The sequence below is a fragment of the Lathamus discolor genome, chromosome 1 (genome assembly GCF_037157495.1).
Source record: "Lathamus discolor isolate bLatDis1 chromosome 1, bLatDis1.hap1, whole genome shotgun sequence".
NCBI classification, from domain to species: domain Eukaryota; kingdom Metazoa; phylum Chordata; class Aves; order Psittaciformes; family Psittacidae; genus Lathamus; species Lathamus discolor.
Window position 1 is genome coordinate 62950266 of NC_088884.1, and position 14413 is coordinate 62964678.

Genomic DNA, 14413 nt, shown 5'->3' on the forward strand with positions numbered 1-14413 from the left:
CCTATATAATTCTTAAAAACCAGATCAATGTTTCAAAATACATTTAGGCTTCTGCTTACATTTGCCTGTTTTTTTTTCAGATTTAATGAAAGCAAAGGGAGTGCAAAATGTCTTATGGGTCTTCTAGAAAACCTGACGTTAATTTCATCTTAATTGCTGGGTTGATACATTTTATGTACTTACCTAAGAATGTTTTTGTTGTTCTGAAATCTTAGTGTGGAAGTTAAAAATACTGGTCTCTTTCAGAATTCCTGTTTGGCAAACTTGAAAGAACCAGATACTTTTTACAAGATATATTGGTATCATTTATGTAAGTGCCACGCACGTATCTTCAGAGAAATTAGTTACTTTCTTATCTTTAATCTCCATTTCTAGATGTGAAAATCATAAGTTTTGAAAGGTGCATATATAGAAATTATGTGAGGAGCTTCAGGCATGCCAAGCCTTTGCTTATCTTGCTCTGCTTAAAAGTAGATTTCAGTTCCTATCTAATATGAACCCCCAAAAATTATCAAAAGTTTATGAACAAAATAGTCATTCCAAACTAAGAGGATATATTTAACAAAAGCAACAAAATGTAACATTCCTTACTCCAGAATCTAAAGGATTCAGATTCTTAAGTACTGAAATGTCTGTGAATGGGGTATCCTGCTAGCAAAATGTGAAGCTACTCAGATATTCCACAGTTATGTGGTTAATATTGCAGATATTTTTACATTAATCACAATACAAGGTAAAAATGCAGGGAAGCAACTGCAAGCTCAGTACCCTTAAGATTCAGTCATGAAAATATGGAGTATCAAACAACACGATTTACCACTGTCCTGGTTTTGAGCAGCAGCAGTCATTTTTCTCCTTCTTAGGAGCTAGTACAGTGCTGTGTTTTGATCTTTTGGCCTCGGAACAGTGGTGATAACGCCGATGTTTTCAGTTGCTGCTCAAATGTTTGGTCTGGCCAAGGACTTTCTGAGCCTCATGCTCTGCCAGGGAGGAGGGGAGGCCGGGAGGGAGCAGAGACAGGACACCTGACCCAAACTAGCCAAAGAGGTATTCCATACCACAGCACGTCATGCCCAGGATGTAACGGGGAGTTACCCGGAAGGGTTGGGACTGCAGGGTTGGAGGAGGTATCGGTCGGTGCTCGGCTGGGGGGAGTGGGGTGAGTTATTGGTTGGCTGGTGTTGAGGTGTTGTATTCTTTCCTCTTGTTATTTCCTTTATCATTATTATTATTGGTGGTAGCAGTAGTGATTTGTGTTATACCTTAGTTACTAAACTGTTCTTATCTCAACCCGTGGGAGTTGCATTCTTTTCGATTCTCCTCTCCGTCCCTCCAGAAGCAGGGGGAGGGCAAGAAGGGGGGGGAGTGAGTAAACGAGGTTTGTGGTTGGGTTTAAACCACGACAACCACTCATGCTGCTTCAAACGACATCACAGAGTAAGGGTGTCACCTCCATTCTAGCACTGGGGTTTCCATTTTTTTTACTTCTGTTTGTATTTCCCTTTTCATTTGAGGGGGCAAGAGGCACACCATAGATCTGGCCATCTGCTGATCCAAAAGGTTTTCTCTTTAGCGTGACATTAATGCTTAGTGACTTTGGACTCTGTTGACAGTGCATTATCAGTATTCAGGTCCTGACGTGACTGTTGCTTTTTCTCCTAGGCTTTGATGGCTGCATCTCCTATATCAAATATGGCAGGGAGAGCCTTCCCTTTGCTGGCAGGCACAGCCTCGCCACTCTCTCCAAAACAGACCCCTCGGTGAAGATTGGCTGCCGTGGCCCCAACGTCTGTGCCAGCAGTCCCTGCTGGGGAGAGCTGATGTGTATCAACCAGTGGTATGCCTACCAGTGCGTCCCGCCGGGTGCCTGTGCCTCCAATCCCTGCCAAAATGGGGGCAGCTGTGAGCCCGGGCTGCACACCGGCTTCACCTGCAGCTGCCCTGAGGCGTATGCAGGACGGACATGCGAGGCAGTGGTGGCATGCCTGGGGGTCCTGTGTGCCCCAGGACATGAGTGTAGAGCAGGGATCAATGGTGGCCACATCTGCCTCCCAGCCCCACACCCCACCGAGCTGTCCCTGCCCCTCTGGGCCGTGCCGGCTATCGTGGGCAGCTGTGCGACGGTCCTGGCGCTGCTTGTCCTCAGCCTCATCCTCTGCAACCAGTGCCGAGGAAAGAAGTCAAAAGGTCCGAAAGAGGAGAAGAAAAAGGAGAAGAAGAAAAAAGGGAGCGAGAACGTGGCATTCGATGACCCTGACAACATACCACCTTATGGCGATGATATGACTGTTCGGAAGCAGCCTGAAGGAAACCCAAAACCCGATATCATCGAAAGAGAAAACCCATATCTCATCTATGACGAAACTGACATCCCGCACGCCACAGAGACGATCCCCAGTGCCCCGCTGGCTTCTCCCGAGCCTGAGATTGAGCACTATGACATTGACAACGCCAGCAGCATTGCCCCCTCTGACGCTGACATCATCCAGCACTACAAGCAGTTTCGGAGCCACACGCCCAAGTTCTCCATCCAGAGGCACAGCCCGCTGGGCTTCGCACGGCAGTCCCCCATGCCACTGGGAGCCAGCAGCTTGACCTATCAGCCTGCCTATGGGCAGGGCTTAAGGACAACGTCTTTAAGCCACTCAGCATGCCCTACTTCCAACCCCCTGTCTCGGCACAGCCCCGCGCCCTTCTCCAAGTCGTCGACTTTCTACAGGCACAGTCCAGCAAGAGAGCTGCACCTTGCCATAAGGGAGGGGAGCCCACTGGAGATGCACAATGATGGCTGCCAGCCCGGCATTTTCAACTATGCCACTCGGCTGGGGAGGAGAAGTAAGAGTCCGCAGACCATGGCGAGCCACGGCTCCCGACCAGGAAGCCGCCTGAAGCAGCCCATTGGGCAAATACCTCTGGAGACTGCTCCCCCAGTGGGGTTGTCCATTGAAGAGGTGGAAAGACTGAACACCCCTCGGCCCAGAAACCCCAGCATCTGCAGTGCAGACCATGGCCGGTCCTCTTCTGAGGAGGACTGCAGAAGGCCCCTGTCCCGCACAAGGAACCCAGCCGATGGTATTCCCGCACCTGAGTCTTCCTCTGACAGTGACTCTCATGAGTCCTTCACCTGCTCAGAGATGGAGTATGACAGGGACAAGCCCATAGCGTACACCTCCAGGATGCCCAAGTTATCCCAGGTCAATGAGTCCGATGCGGATGATGAGGACAACTATGGTGCCAGGCTGAAGCCCCGGCGGTACCCTGGCCGCCGTGGTGAGGGGGGCCCGGTGGGGGCACAGGCGCCTGCCACCAGCACTGGGGAGAGCTCCCTGCCTGTGAAGCTGGGGCAGCAAGCAGGAAGCTTCAACTGGGACAACCTCTTGAACTGGGGCCCTGGCTTTGGACATTATGTGGATGTTTTCAAAGATTTAGCATCACTGCCTGAAAAAATAGCAGCAGCAGCAGCAGCAGGAGCGAGTGAAGACAGCAAAGGTGGTACAACGAAGCCTCTTTCCAAGGATGGGGAAGCAGAACAGTATGTATAGGCTTTATCTCCTGGTATTGCCACAGTGCAAAGCCACGGGGACTGGTCAAACCATTATATGGTTGTAAAAAGCAAAGGTCAGCATTCGAACCCCAGGCCAGTTTGGTTGGAGGAGACTTAAAAAATAATAACCATTATGCTGCTGAAAGAGACTTAAAAAAAAAAATAAATCATAAACAAAGCAAACCATTTTTAATTTAATTGTGCTTGGATGAATTTATTTCTCCTGCATGCATTGTATTTGAAAGCAAGATATTTGGCATGCAGCCTTTGAAAAGGGTTTCCTATTTACCATTGTTTGGTTTGTGATTCTTAAATTAATAATGCTTTGTTCTGAAAATGAACTTTTTTTTTCATTGTGAAGGATGTGCATATTGTCTCCAGCTACTAACATGTTTTACGATGCAAGGGTATTGAGGATTTAATTTTCCTTAAGAAGTACATGGAAGAAGGGTGGTGAATGAAGGAATTAATTATACTAGTAAGGTGTCTCAGAAAACGTAGTTACCATATCCTGCAGTTGCTCACATGTAACTTTATGGATGAAATCAGCTTGAATAATTGCTGGCAACAGTGCTGTAAGTCTTATTCCATACAAGAGGTGCTAGAAGCAGCTCAAGCCAGTCAGCACTTTAGGAGTTTTTTAACTTTCAGCTTGTTTGTCTGGTTGGGGGGGGTGGGGGAGGGGAGGGGGAGGCGGTTCTTTTGTTTTTCTTTTTTCCTTTTTTTTTGTTTTGTTTGTTTTTGCTTGTTTGTTTTGTTTTTGCTTTCCTTTTGGTTTGGTTTGGGTTTGGGGTTTTTTTGACAAAGTTATGTGAGAGCTTCTGAATCTCTATGAAGTATTTTGGGGATGCTTAACCCTGGTCCCTGCCCACCCCCTTCAGTGCTTCCAGTGGGAGGGAGCATTCAGCAGCCCAACCCAGCCCGCAGCAGCAGCAGCACGGTCAGTGGGAGCATTTCTTGGCCTCTTGTCTAGGCTGTGCTGCTGCTGCTGCAGTCTGTGCTTCTCCCCAGAGTTCATCTTCCCATCTGTACTATGGAAAGGTAGAAAAAACACCTACCTACCTCACAGGGGTGTTGTGAGATTAGTTAATTCATCTGAAGTGCTTAGACATTATAAAGCACTATAATAAGTATTATCATAATTATTATTAAAGCACTGTCTAGCCTTTGTGACCCTGGAGTGGCATTTTCTGCATTATATGATTTCTATGATGGAAACTTGGAAGAATTATTTATTGTATAGAAAATTACTGCACTCTAGCATTTTGGAGCGGATATGAGGGAAAACTACTTGTAGATTCATTAATGTAGCTTACTGTGTGTCCCAGATTCCCTAAAGTTTTAGGTAAAGTAGAACCTCACAAAGTCCTTACATCTTCATGCAGATCTGATGAACCTATCGTACTGTGTAAAAACTTAATTTTTTTATTTTGTTTTGTTTTTTTACCTAAGCTGTGTTTTTATATCAATATTTTCCTATGCTGAATAGTTTTCTTACTTTCAGGGAAGGTAAGAAAAATACTTTTTTTACATTTGTTACTTATGTAACATCCATATTTTTCACGTTTTGATAAAATTGTAACATACTGTATGCTTTCTACCTGTAAATGCCAATAATAGAATTAAAATATTTATTTAAAATCTTCAGTATGTGTTACTGGGAAGCTTTCATCCTTTCTTGCTCATTTCCACTTCTTTGTCTTTTACTAGCTTTTTACTCAGAAGTTGGGCTTTAAGAAGCAAGGTGATATAAAATTATGCATTTGGAGTTCATGAGTGACCTTGCTGTGACTGAAAATCAGCAGGATAGAGAAGAGATGGTATTGTGATGTTGTTGAGCCTAAGATAATGTCAGAATGTACCAAATCTTTCAGTTTTCTAACAACAGAATAAAACTGTATTTTAGTCCATAAGGGTTTATTAAAAAAAAACCTGGTTTTACATTTGTGTCTCTGCTCAAAGCTGAAGTTTTCCAGTACAGAGATAGTTAGGAGTGTGAGCGCAATAGCTTGCTTTAATAAAGCAGCAGTTGAACAATAAATAACTGCATTTTTGTATATTTGTAAAAAAGCAAATAAAACTTACACAACTTGTTAGAGAATGCAGAGTGAAAAAGTTAAGGCTTCAGGCAAGAGGTGAGTTCTGAGGTTACACTTTGAATTAGTGGTGTTTTGTTTAGAACTTAGCAAAAGAATAACAGTTCAAAGGGTTTTTTTCATTTGTTACTCATTTGGTATAGAGGTTTTTGATCAGTTTGTCTGTGAACCAGCAATGAAGAACCAACTCTTTTTGGCTAAAAATGCTGCCAAATTCATCTTGCTCCACAACAGTGAAAAGATAATGGCCCAAAGTAGCCCACATTTGTATCTAAGTAGTTTCATCTGAAATAACATGAGATCCACAAATTATTTTGGAGTTTGAGAAGCTGCTGTAATTAAACATCTGTTAAAAAGCTGTATGTTTAGTTTGAATATTATCCTTTAATATGAACTGTACCACATCCAAGCAGTGATTTTAATAACACATGAAAACTTTAACAAATGAAATCTTTTAAATGTAACACCAAACACATTGCCATCTGCAGTATGGCAGTTAGGCATTCTGAAATTATCAAAATGTTTTGTTAAAGGAAAATAACATACATTGTGGACTTACAGAAAATTTATATCATAACTTGAATGCAATTCACAGTTTATCGAGTTGTAGTGCATTCCCCTAAATGTTGACACTTTCTGTGACATACAAAAGTACATTTTACTGATTTCCTTGTTTCCCTGTTACTGAAAAACACAGAGATGTTTTTGACACTTAAACATATGATTTATTTCAGCCCTTTTTTTTTTTTTTTCTATTTTTAATTCTTTCACCATGAGGATCAGAAAAGGGCTCCAAGTGAATCATGTGAAACAATCATGCAAAGTTATTAGAGTCGTGAGGAGTGAGCTGCATAATTCTCCTGGTTCATCATCAGAACTGCATGGTCCTCTTTCAAGATCTGGGACATATTATAAGTCACAAATATGTGGAGAACAGTCTGCACTGCTCTCTTCAGTGCACAGGAGCCTCCAAACACATCTCATGTCAGCAATTTCACTTGGTGACCTATCTTTCTGCTAGTAGCTTGCAGAGAGACCTCCTGTTTCTTTCCTGTGAGATGAGGGAGAGAACTGTGCCACTGCCCACCTTCTTCTAGAGGGTTTCAGCTGAACTGTCATTGCTGTCTCAGATGGGGATGTTTTCTCCTGATGACTAATTACATGAAAATGGATGGGGATATGTCAGATTTACTCGCCGTTCTCTTATATGCCTATGAAAATATAAACTAACAGAGTTTTGAAATACTGAGATTTGTGGTAGGGGGATAAATTATTAAAAGAAGTGAAATCTAGATTTGTCTGATTCAAGACCTTCCAACATTTTTCATCAGTTAAGTAATTTAAAACCTCAAAATTAATAGAAAGACTACATTAAAAAGGAATGAAAAGAAGTCCCACATTCTGCTAAAAACATCCCCCGCTGACAAGCAGACAATGAATCTATGCTGCAGACCACGACCCGTGTCAGGGTATCGGTTAGCAGTGCAAAAGCCAGCTGGAGCCGCATTACTGCAGTCTGGAAATGGTGTGGGGAGGTGGTGCAGATCTCACTGATGCCTTCAAAACCAGAAGATGGAGTCAGACACTCCTCAGAGATGCACAGCAGAAAGACTAGAGACACCCGTGGTCATAAGGTAATGGATATGATGGAAATTGTTCTGGCAATGGGAGCAGCTAGGTGCGGGAAGAGGCTACCAAGTGGTGTTATGGCACCCCTGTCCCTGACAATATTCAAAACTTGCTTGAACAACATACTATAGAACCTCAACTGACTTCATAGCCAGCCTTGCTTTGAGCAGGGCATTGGATCACATGACCTCCAGCAAGCTCTCCCAGCCTGAATGATCCTGTGATTTCAGGTATGTTCTGCACCCTTCATTTCCCCTTCCTGTTACAGAAAGAAATGGGTGAGATGTGCTGGCCTGGGGCACCGTTCCACTAGCACTGATACATTTGAAGATCTTTCCATCAGAGTCACAAACGAGGAGTGCAAGGAGAACCCTGAGCTGATACCAGCAAATTAACTTAGCTTCTTTACAGCAGTTTACAGTATTTCATTAATTTCTTCCTTGCAACACTGATTGTGTTTAACTTTTGCCAGCCAGCTCCTACAGGTTATAATCTAAAGTGCCGCTGAGATGATACAGTGTGTGCTTTTACTGAGCACCTCCTGTGCCACTTCAGGAGTACTGTCTTATTTATTGTATTGTCGGTTATATTTCTGAAGCATATAATTTAAATAATAATATCCTTCTGATTAAGTATATAATTTAAACATGTTGCCATGTAAAGGGCACTTTCTTAACTGAAAACTGTCGGAGACTCCTAGTTAATGTTTTCTGTTGTGGGTCTTCTGACATTTGGGAAGGAGAATGAAGAGAAAAAGATTATTAAGAAGAAAGGTTGCTATTTTCTGAATTAAGACTGAGGGAAGAAGAAAGTGAAAAGGTCATTCTCTCTTCTTTCTCATGCTTGTGTTTTACTGTTCACCCTTTTATCCTTTTCCATATACATCTATGTATTCCTTCAACAGCCTTCCCTCTGTGAAGTCAGTGCTTTGTCCCTTTGGTCTTCTATAAATAGCACTTAATGAGGATGACTGACAGCATGTGTTCAAGTTGTTAGAGAGTATCACAGCCTGTCTTTTTAGAAAATTTGGATATTTGCCTTCAATTGGCCTTTCTTGTGTTTTATATGAACTTTCATCCAGCCAAGCCTTTTGAGAGCCTTTCCAACAAACAAATCCAGTTGGATTCTTAGTCATTTTTATAGCTTTTTCCCAGTGACTTCCAGGTTTCATCATCCTTTTGTACTGAGATGATCAGCCACAGATAAAAGATAGAGTGTTTCTAAGTTAGATTTAGTGTTTAAAAGTGCCTTTGACTTTCACAAGGTAAATTCTCCACAGAACTACTCTTCAGTTTTATGGCCACATGCATTTCATATAAGAGCATGTAAAAAATAAATAAATAAATAATAGCGTTGTAATAGTAGCAGGCAAATTTCTCAACAACTTCTAAATGTAAGGGGAAGAGTCCACAAAAGCAGTGCCAGAGACTACGGCAACCTGCTAACACAAAACCCGAATCAAATTTCATTTGATTGCGTTCTCCATTGGGAAGAAAATCCTGAGAACTGTTGTCTGCTGCTAAAGATGAAAACTGCTTGAGGTTTAACCAGCTAGCGGTGAGATACGCTTAGTAGAGACAGCATAGAAGCCGTCTAGTGCACAGTACCTGTCAGACCTGGCCACCCAGTAGGCCTCAGCTGGAACCAGCAAGCTCTGACAGCATGCTTTGAGTTATTCAAGAGCCACAGTTAAGGGCAAGTTTAAAAGTGAAGCTGTATTTTGACTCAGACCAAAGTGAAGGGCTGATTCCCAGGGACCACTCTGAAGTAATTCCACAGGAATGAACAAAATCTGTTCCTCTAATTTGCCATTTACTGGTGGGGAAGAAAAAGGCTCTCAATCTGTGGTCCTAAGGAAATATTTAGTTTTGGGGGATGGATGATGTTTTCAGAAGTTTCCACCAACTTGGCTTGAACTCTTCAAGCTCTTTTTCAGCTGAGAACTGGCAAAGAGCTGGTTACTGGAAGACCCTGCATGGTGCTTCATGCCAGTCTAACAGCAGCATGCTCTGCCTGTTCTCTGTGGTTGTTATGGATCATACTGTAGGTGCATGCAGCTGTACGTCACCCCATATCTAAAACAATCTTCCTGCTCTCTGCTTTCAGTGGAGGGCAAAACGAGGATCCCACAAGGTGTTGCTTTCCCTCCTCCCTTACAAGTGGAAAGCACAACTAACAATGGATGGAGAATGAGTAGAAATGACTCCTAACCACCGGTAAACAGGAAAGCTGAAGTAAATGCATTTAACTTTATTTTAAATCCTTTAGGGGGAGCATTTTTAGGGAGTCATCAAACAGTATCAGCTAGAACAAAACGAAGGTAAAAGCTCTTTATCCAAAAATTTTCTTCAGTCAGGGCAAATCAACAGTATACCAATGAAAAGCCAAAATCATTGCAGCCTTTCTAGACTTCTGTCTGAGCCCCAAGGACGATGTCTGGTATATCACACAGTTCACAAGTTGTGTCAACTACTGTGCTGAAATTGTCAAGACAAGAAAGTGAGAGAGCTTGAGGTGGAAACCATAAAGACCAGAAACTTCAGTGTGAAAAGATGTGCCAGACTGAAAAGCCAGGAGTAAAGAGATTGAGGGAGCAGCAGCAGAACACAGAAAGCCATGATGGGATCAGAATTTCCTATATATTTCCAAGGATCTCCACCCTCATTGCCACAATCAGCATATACAAGGGAGCAGTTCAAGTGTGTGGGAATAGCAACTATTGTGTAGCCGGAAAAAAATATGTCAACAGACATTCTAATTACAAAGGAGAATGATTTTATGTACATGTTTGTAAGTTGATGCATACACATAGCAATGTATGTATGTAGGCATTCATGAACATGCTTTCCATATGGCAATTAATACCTGGCAAATTCCCTGGCAAGACTCCATGATTGGAAAACAGATTAGCAACCTCTCCCCTGCCCTGGTAATAAAACAACAACAACAAAAAAAAGCCACTGTTCTGTATATTTCTGTGCATTCTCTTAAAATACTGTGACTCTTTGTGCAGCCCTTCAGACAAGGAGCAAGGAAAATAAACAGGTCTCTGTCTTCCCATTTGTTGGTTTATTTCCCCTGAGTCATTTAAAAGCCAGAGCCTGATTTAGTAATTAGTTTTTGTTCCTGCATATCTTGTGCAATTAGCTGAAACAGCAAATTAGGGAATAAGAAATAAACATTAATATAAGAAACAAACATTAATATAAGAGAATACATACCAAATGAGAAATTTATATTGTTGAGTCATTCAAAAATCACACTTTGGTGTAATGATCTAGAATAATTCCAAATATGGATTGTAATTTCCTTTAAAATACAACTCCCTCTTAATAATGTAAGTCTTTATTAAAACAGTTTGTTAAACCTTGGCAAAGACACTATATGGCAGCATCGTTGTGTAAGAATTCTTCGTAGTTGGTAGAAAGCTAAGTGAGAACTGGAATCGTTTGTCTCTCAAAATAACTGCTGGTAAACGTACTAAGAAGCAAAAGGAACAATTTTGACAATTTTCTTACACCTGTGGAATTCATTGTTCGCAATATTGTCAGGACTGCGTTCCTAACTGCCTGTGTATTTCTGCCTAAATATTTATTTATAAGTGAGGAAGTGCTTTTGCAATGGAAGTTAATTGACATTTCAGTCTTAACCCATTACTGTCACTAAGAAAAAGGATAAACAAAAGCTTGTAATCTTCTCAGCGTCCCTGTCACCTTTCTTGTTACCCATGTTCTTCTTCAAAAGCTTTTTGGCTGAACAGGTGAGCAAATAATACTTTGTGAATGCAGGAAATCAGCATGTTTTCTAATGATTGGCTGCAGAAGCCATGACAATCACTAGCAAGTAGTCCTTTTCTTTAGGAAACTCAACATGAATGTCTTCTGAAGGAGGCTAATCTGAGAGTTAATCAAAACTGAAAGCACTTAAGAGTTACAGCATGTAAGAATGAAATCCTTTTAAAGTGAAAAATCTAACCTACAGGAGCACCCCACCATTTCAGCAATTGTGTTATGAAATTGCATAAAAATCTGGTTTCCCAGAAATGCCACCAGAAAGCCAAATAATGAGATTATTTTATCCATATTGAATATGCTTCTGTTAAAGTTACCCACAGAATCTATAGTGCTGCACTAACAGCACCACCCAATCACTCAAAGCACAGCAAGTAGAAAACAGAACTTGATGAACAAATAGGTCCTTGAGGATGACAATTGTTATGTACCTCTCCTGAAGGAGTCATTCCTGGTAAGTGCCAGTGATGCTCAAAACTTGTAGCCCCAGTTCTATTAGGGAACTACTTTTCAGCTATGGCAAATTATACACTGTGGGTGTCATCTGGGACTTTTCTAATTCTCTTATGTTTATGGGTTTGGTCCATCTTTTATTCAAAAGTAGTTTGCAGCTTGAGACATGTGAAAGAGGTAAGAAATATTCTCTTTACTTCAAAATAACTGCTTTTTGTGATTGAATTTTTTGACTGCAGTGAGGAGTAGTTTATTATGGGGAAAATTATATTCAATGATATGCACTCTGACTTCTTTTCCCAGTGTTAGCAGAAATCTTCTTGTTGTTTGCTGTTCTGTACCCCAACTGGTTTTCTCATTGTTAGTTTTGTTCACCTGTTCCTAGCATTAAAACCTGTGTCAGGCTTTTATTCAGCTAACACTGCAAATAGGAATGCACATGAAACATTTCAATACTGCTCAGCAGTTTGCAGTGGAGGGGACTCTTCTTTTTCACTGATTTGAGTACACTTACTGAATAATTGCATCTGACAAGGTTTTGAAGCTTTGGCAAATTTTTCTTTGCCTTCTGATTTTGGTTGCTTCTGCTTTGACTTTAAGATGTCCCTGGATGTTTGTCACGGGAACTTGGCTGTTTGTTTTAAAGTGACATTCAAGACTCTGAAGAAAGAAATGAAGTATGACAAATCTGTAATTGTGTCAATTTTTCTTTTTCCACCCATGAAATAGCCAGACATGTGCATACCTAACTGTTGTACTCGTGCAGTACACTATGTCCTGGATTTTTAATAGGACTTCTCTGTAGCTAGTTTAGGAGTCTAGGACTGGGGGGTGGTTTTCCACTTATAAATTAACTTTGTGACTTCTGTAAAGCACTGAGAGGTTTTAATCTGGCAAATGTCAATGACAAGCGAGAAGCTATGGTACAATGAGTGCAAGAACCTTTTCCAGTTTGTCTCATCAGCTTTTCCCTGCCCGTTGGCAGGAGATGCTGTCACTTTGTGAAAACAACACTGCAGATACTATAGTGCCTGATAAAAAAGTTTATGCGCAACAAGCCAGCTTATGAAGCTAAAATCTGCCCTTAATAAATGCTTTTAATAGATCAAATAGTGCATATTCCTGGGACTAAGGGCCTCATACTGTTAGGGTTTTTTTGGTCTGAAGGGTTGATAGAAGGTAAATTTAGATTAAATATAAGGAAGAATTTCTTCCCTGTGAGGATGGTGACACTGCCACAGGTTGCCCAGAGAAGCTGTGTCAGTGTTCAAGGCTAGGTTGGACAGAGCTTTGAGCAACCTGGTCTAGTGGAAGGTGTCCCTGATGTTTTGATGTAAGAGAAGGGGACATGTTATCTCCAGCAGTGTGCTCACATCTGGTTCTTAACATCAGAACTGGACACATGGATGCAGTTTTGAGCTCAGGCAGAGCAAGACCGGACTTGCATGGGGGCTTTCCTACACCCTCTGTGTGCATAGCCTGGTGCCAGGGCCTGCTGGGAGTCCCTAGGGAAGTGCAGCCTTTGCTGTTTAGCTGATCACCACTCACAAGTTGTTGAGTTCTGGGGTTGGCAGCAGCGAGCTGCTCTGTGGCAGGTTCACCCACCCTTGACAAGGACCTGGCCAAAGCTGTCAGGATCTTCCCACCACAGGTAGATCCTGGGAGCACTCCCATGTGTGCAGCTCTTGTCCCAAACCCAGGTATAAAAAGAGCCTGTGTGCAGCCATGTGCAATTGCCATGGCACAGTTTACACACAGGAGGCATTTCCCTGCTAATTACCCAGTACCGTTATCAAAGCGCCTGATCAACTTTGGCCACAGTTATTATAACATTGTGGCGTTAATTGGTATTTGTGCCCTTACAGACGCTGACAGCATGTGCGGATCTCAGCAGCTACAGCCTGCTGCATTTCAGAATTATCACAGTCAGGGTTCGGTTGTGCTTTTAAAGAAAAGAAAAGGCTTAATATAGCAACAGGTGGGCTCACAAGCAAGCAAAGAAACAGCACACCAGGGGAAATGTGCATTTCAAACCCGTGTACTGTCACACATGGTAATTGCTGGTTTGGACAAGATGCTCCAGCTCCTTAAAAAGGCAGCTGACTTACAGACATCAGTGGTCTGTAAATGCTGGTGTTTTTCACTGAGTGGCAAGGGAGTTATTTAGATGTTTTGATTCTACACTGCTGTGGCAGTCTGTTGACTGCCATAGCATGACAGTATCCCTGAGGGGACAAAAAGTAGATTCGAAGCAAACAAACAGGGTTGCCACCTGTGAACCACTTTTGCTACCTAGAACAGATTTTACTTCTCTAGTAAGAATTTGTTAGACTTCTTCAATGTGTTTGACTTTAAAAAATATCCGACATGGCCTTGGCCTGGCAGCGGTAATCATGGATCAGGTAATGTAATTTGTGGAACCTAGCTGTCAGTTTGTAAGAGACTCCGTACGAGTTGTTGAAAGATACATCAAGCCTGACAGGAAAGAGGTCCAGAAGATTGCCATGGCAACAGCAACAGGTTTGCGATAATGGGATTTGTTGGTTTCTTTGTCAAACTGATCCAGATCCCCATCAACAACATCACTGCAGCCAGCTGAATATTTATCACGAAAAACAAGATGCTGTGACACTTGCTGCAAAGATTTCACAGCTTTAACTTGTTGGTTTTGGAGGTTTTTTAGGCTTATGAAAGGTGGAAGCAAAGACAGGTGGCCTGGGAAGAATACAGGGATGCTGTCAGGGAAGCTAAGCACCAGGTTAGGAAAGCTAAAGCCCAGTTAGAATTAAACTTGGCTAGGGTTGTGAAAGGTAACAGGAAGGGATTCTATAGGTACATTGTGAATAAAAGACTTGGGACAGCGTGGGCCCTCTCCAGAAGCTGTGAGGAGCTGGATATGG

General features: G+C 42.1%; 1 protein-coding gene and 1 pseudogene across 1 annotated transcript in view; both read left to right on the forward strand.

Annotated features, from left to right (window-relative positions):
* Window positions 1-4500, forward strand: part of FAT4 (FAT atypical cadherin 4) — a 136354-nt gene extending 131854 nt beyond the window's left edge. The window contains exon 17 of the mRNA XM_065674352.1: window positions 1663-4500. Coding sequence (XP_065530424.1) covers window positions 1663-3542 — 1880 coding nt within the window. The 3' untranslated portion in view covers window positions 3543-4500. The remainder of the gene's footprint in view (window positions 1-1662) is intronic.
* Window positions 4501-13906: 9406 nt separating this feature from the next.
* On the forward strand, window positions 13907-14112 carry LOC136007163 (protein transport protein Sec61 subunit gamma-like; annotated as a pseudogene).
* Window positions 14113-14413: the final 301 nt, after the last annotated feature.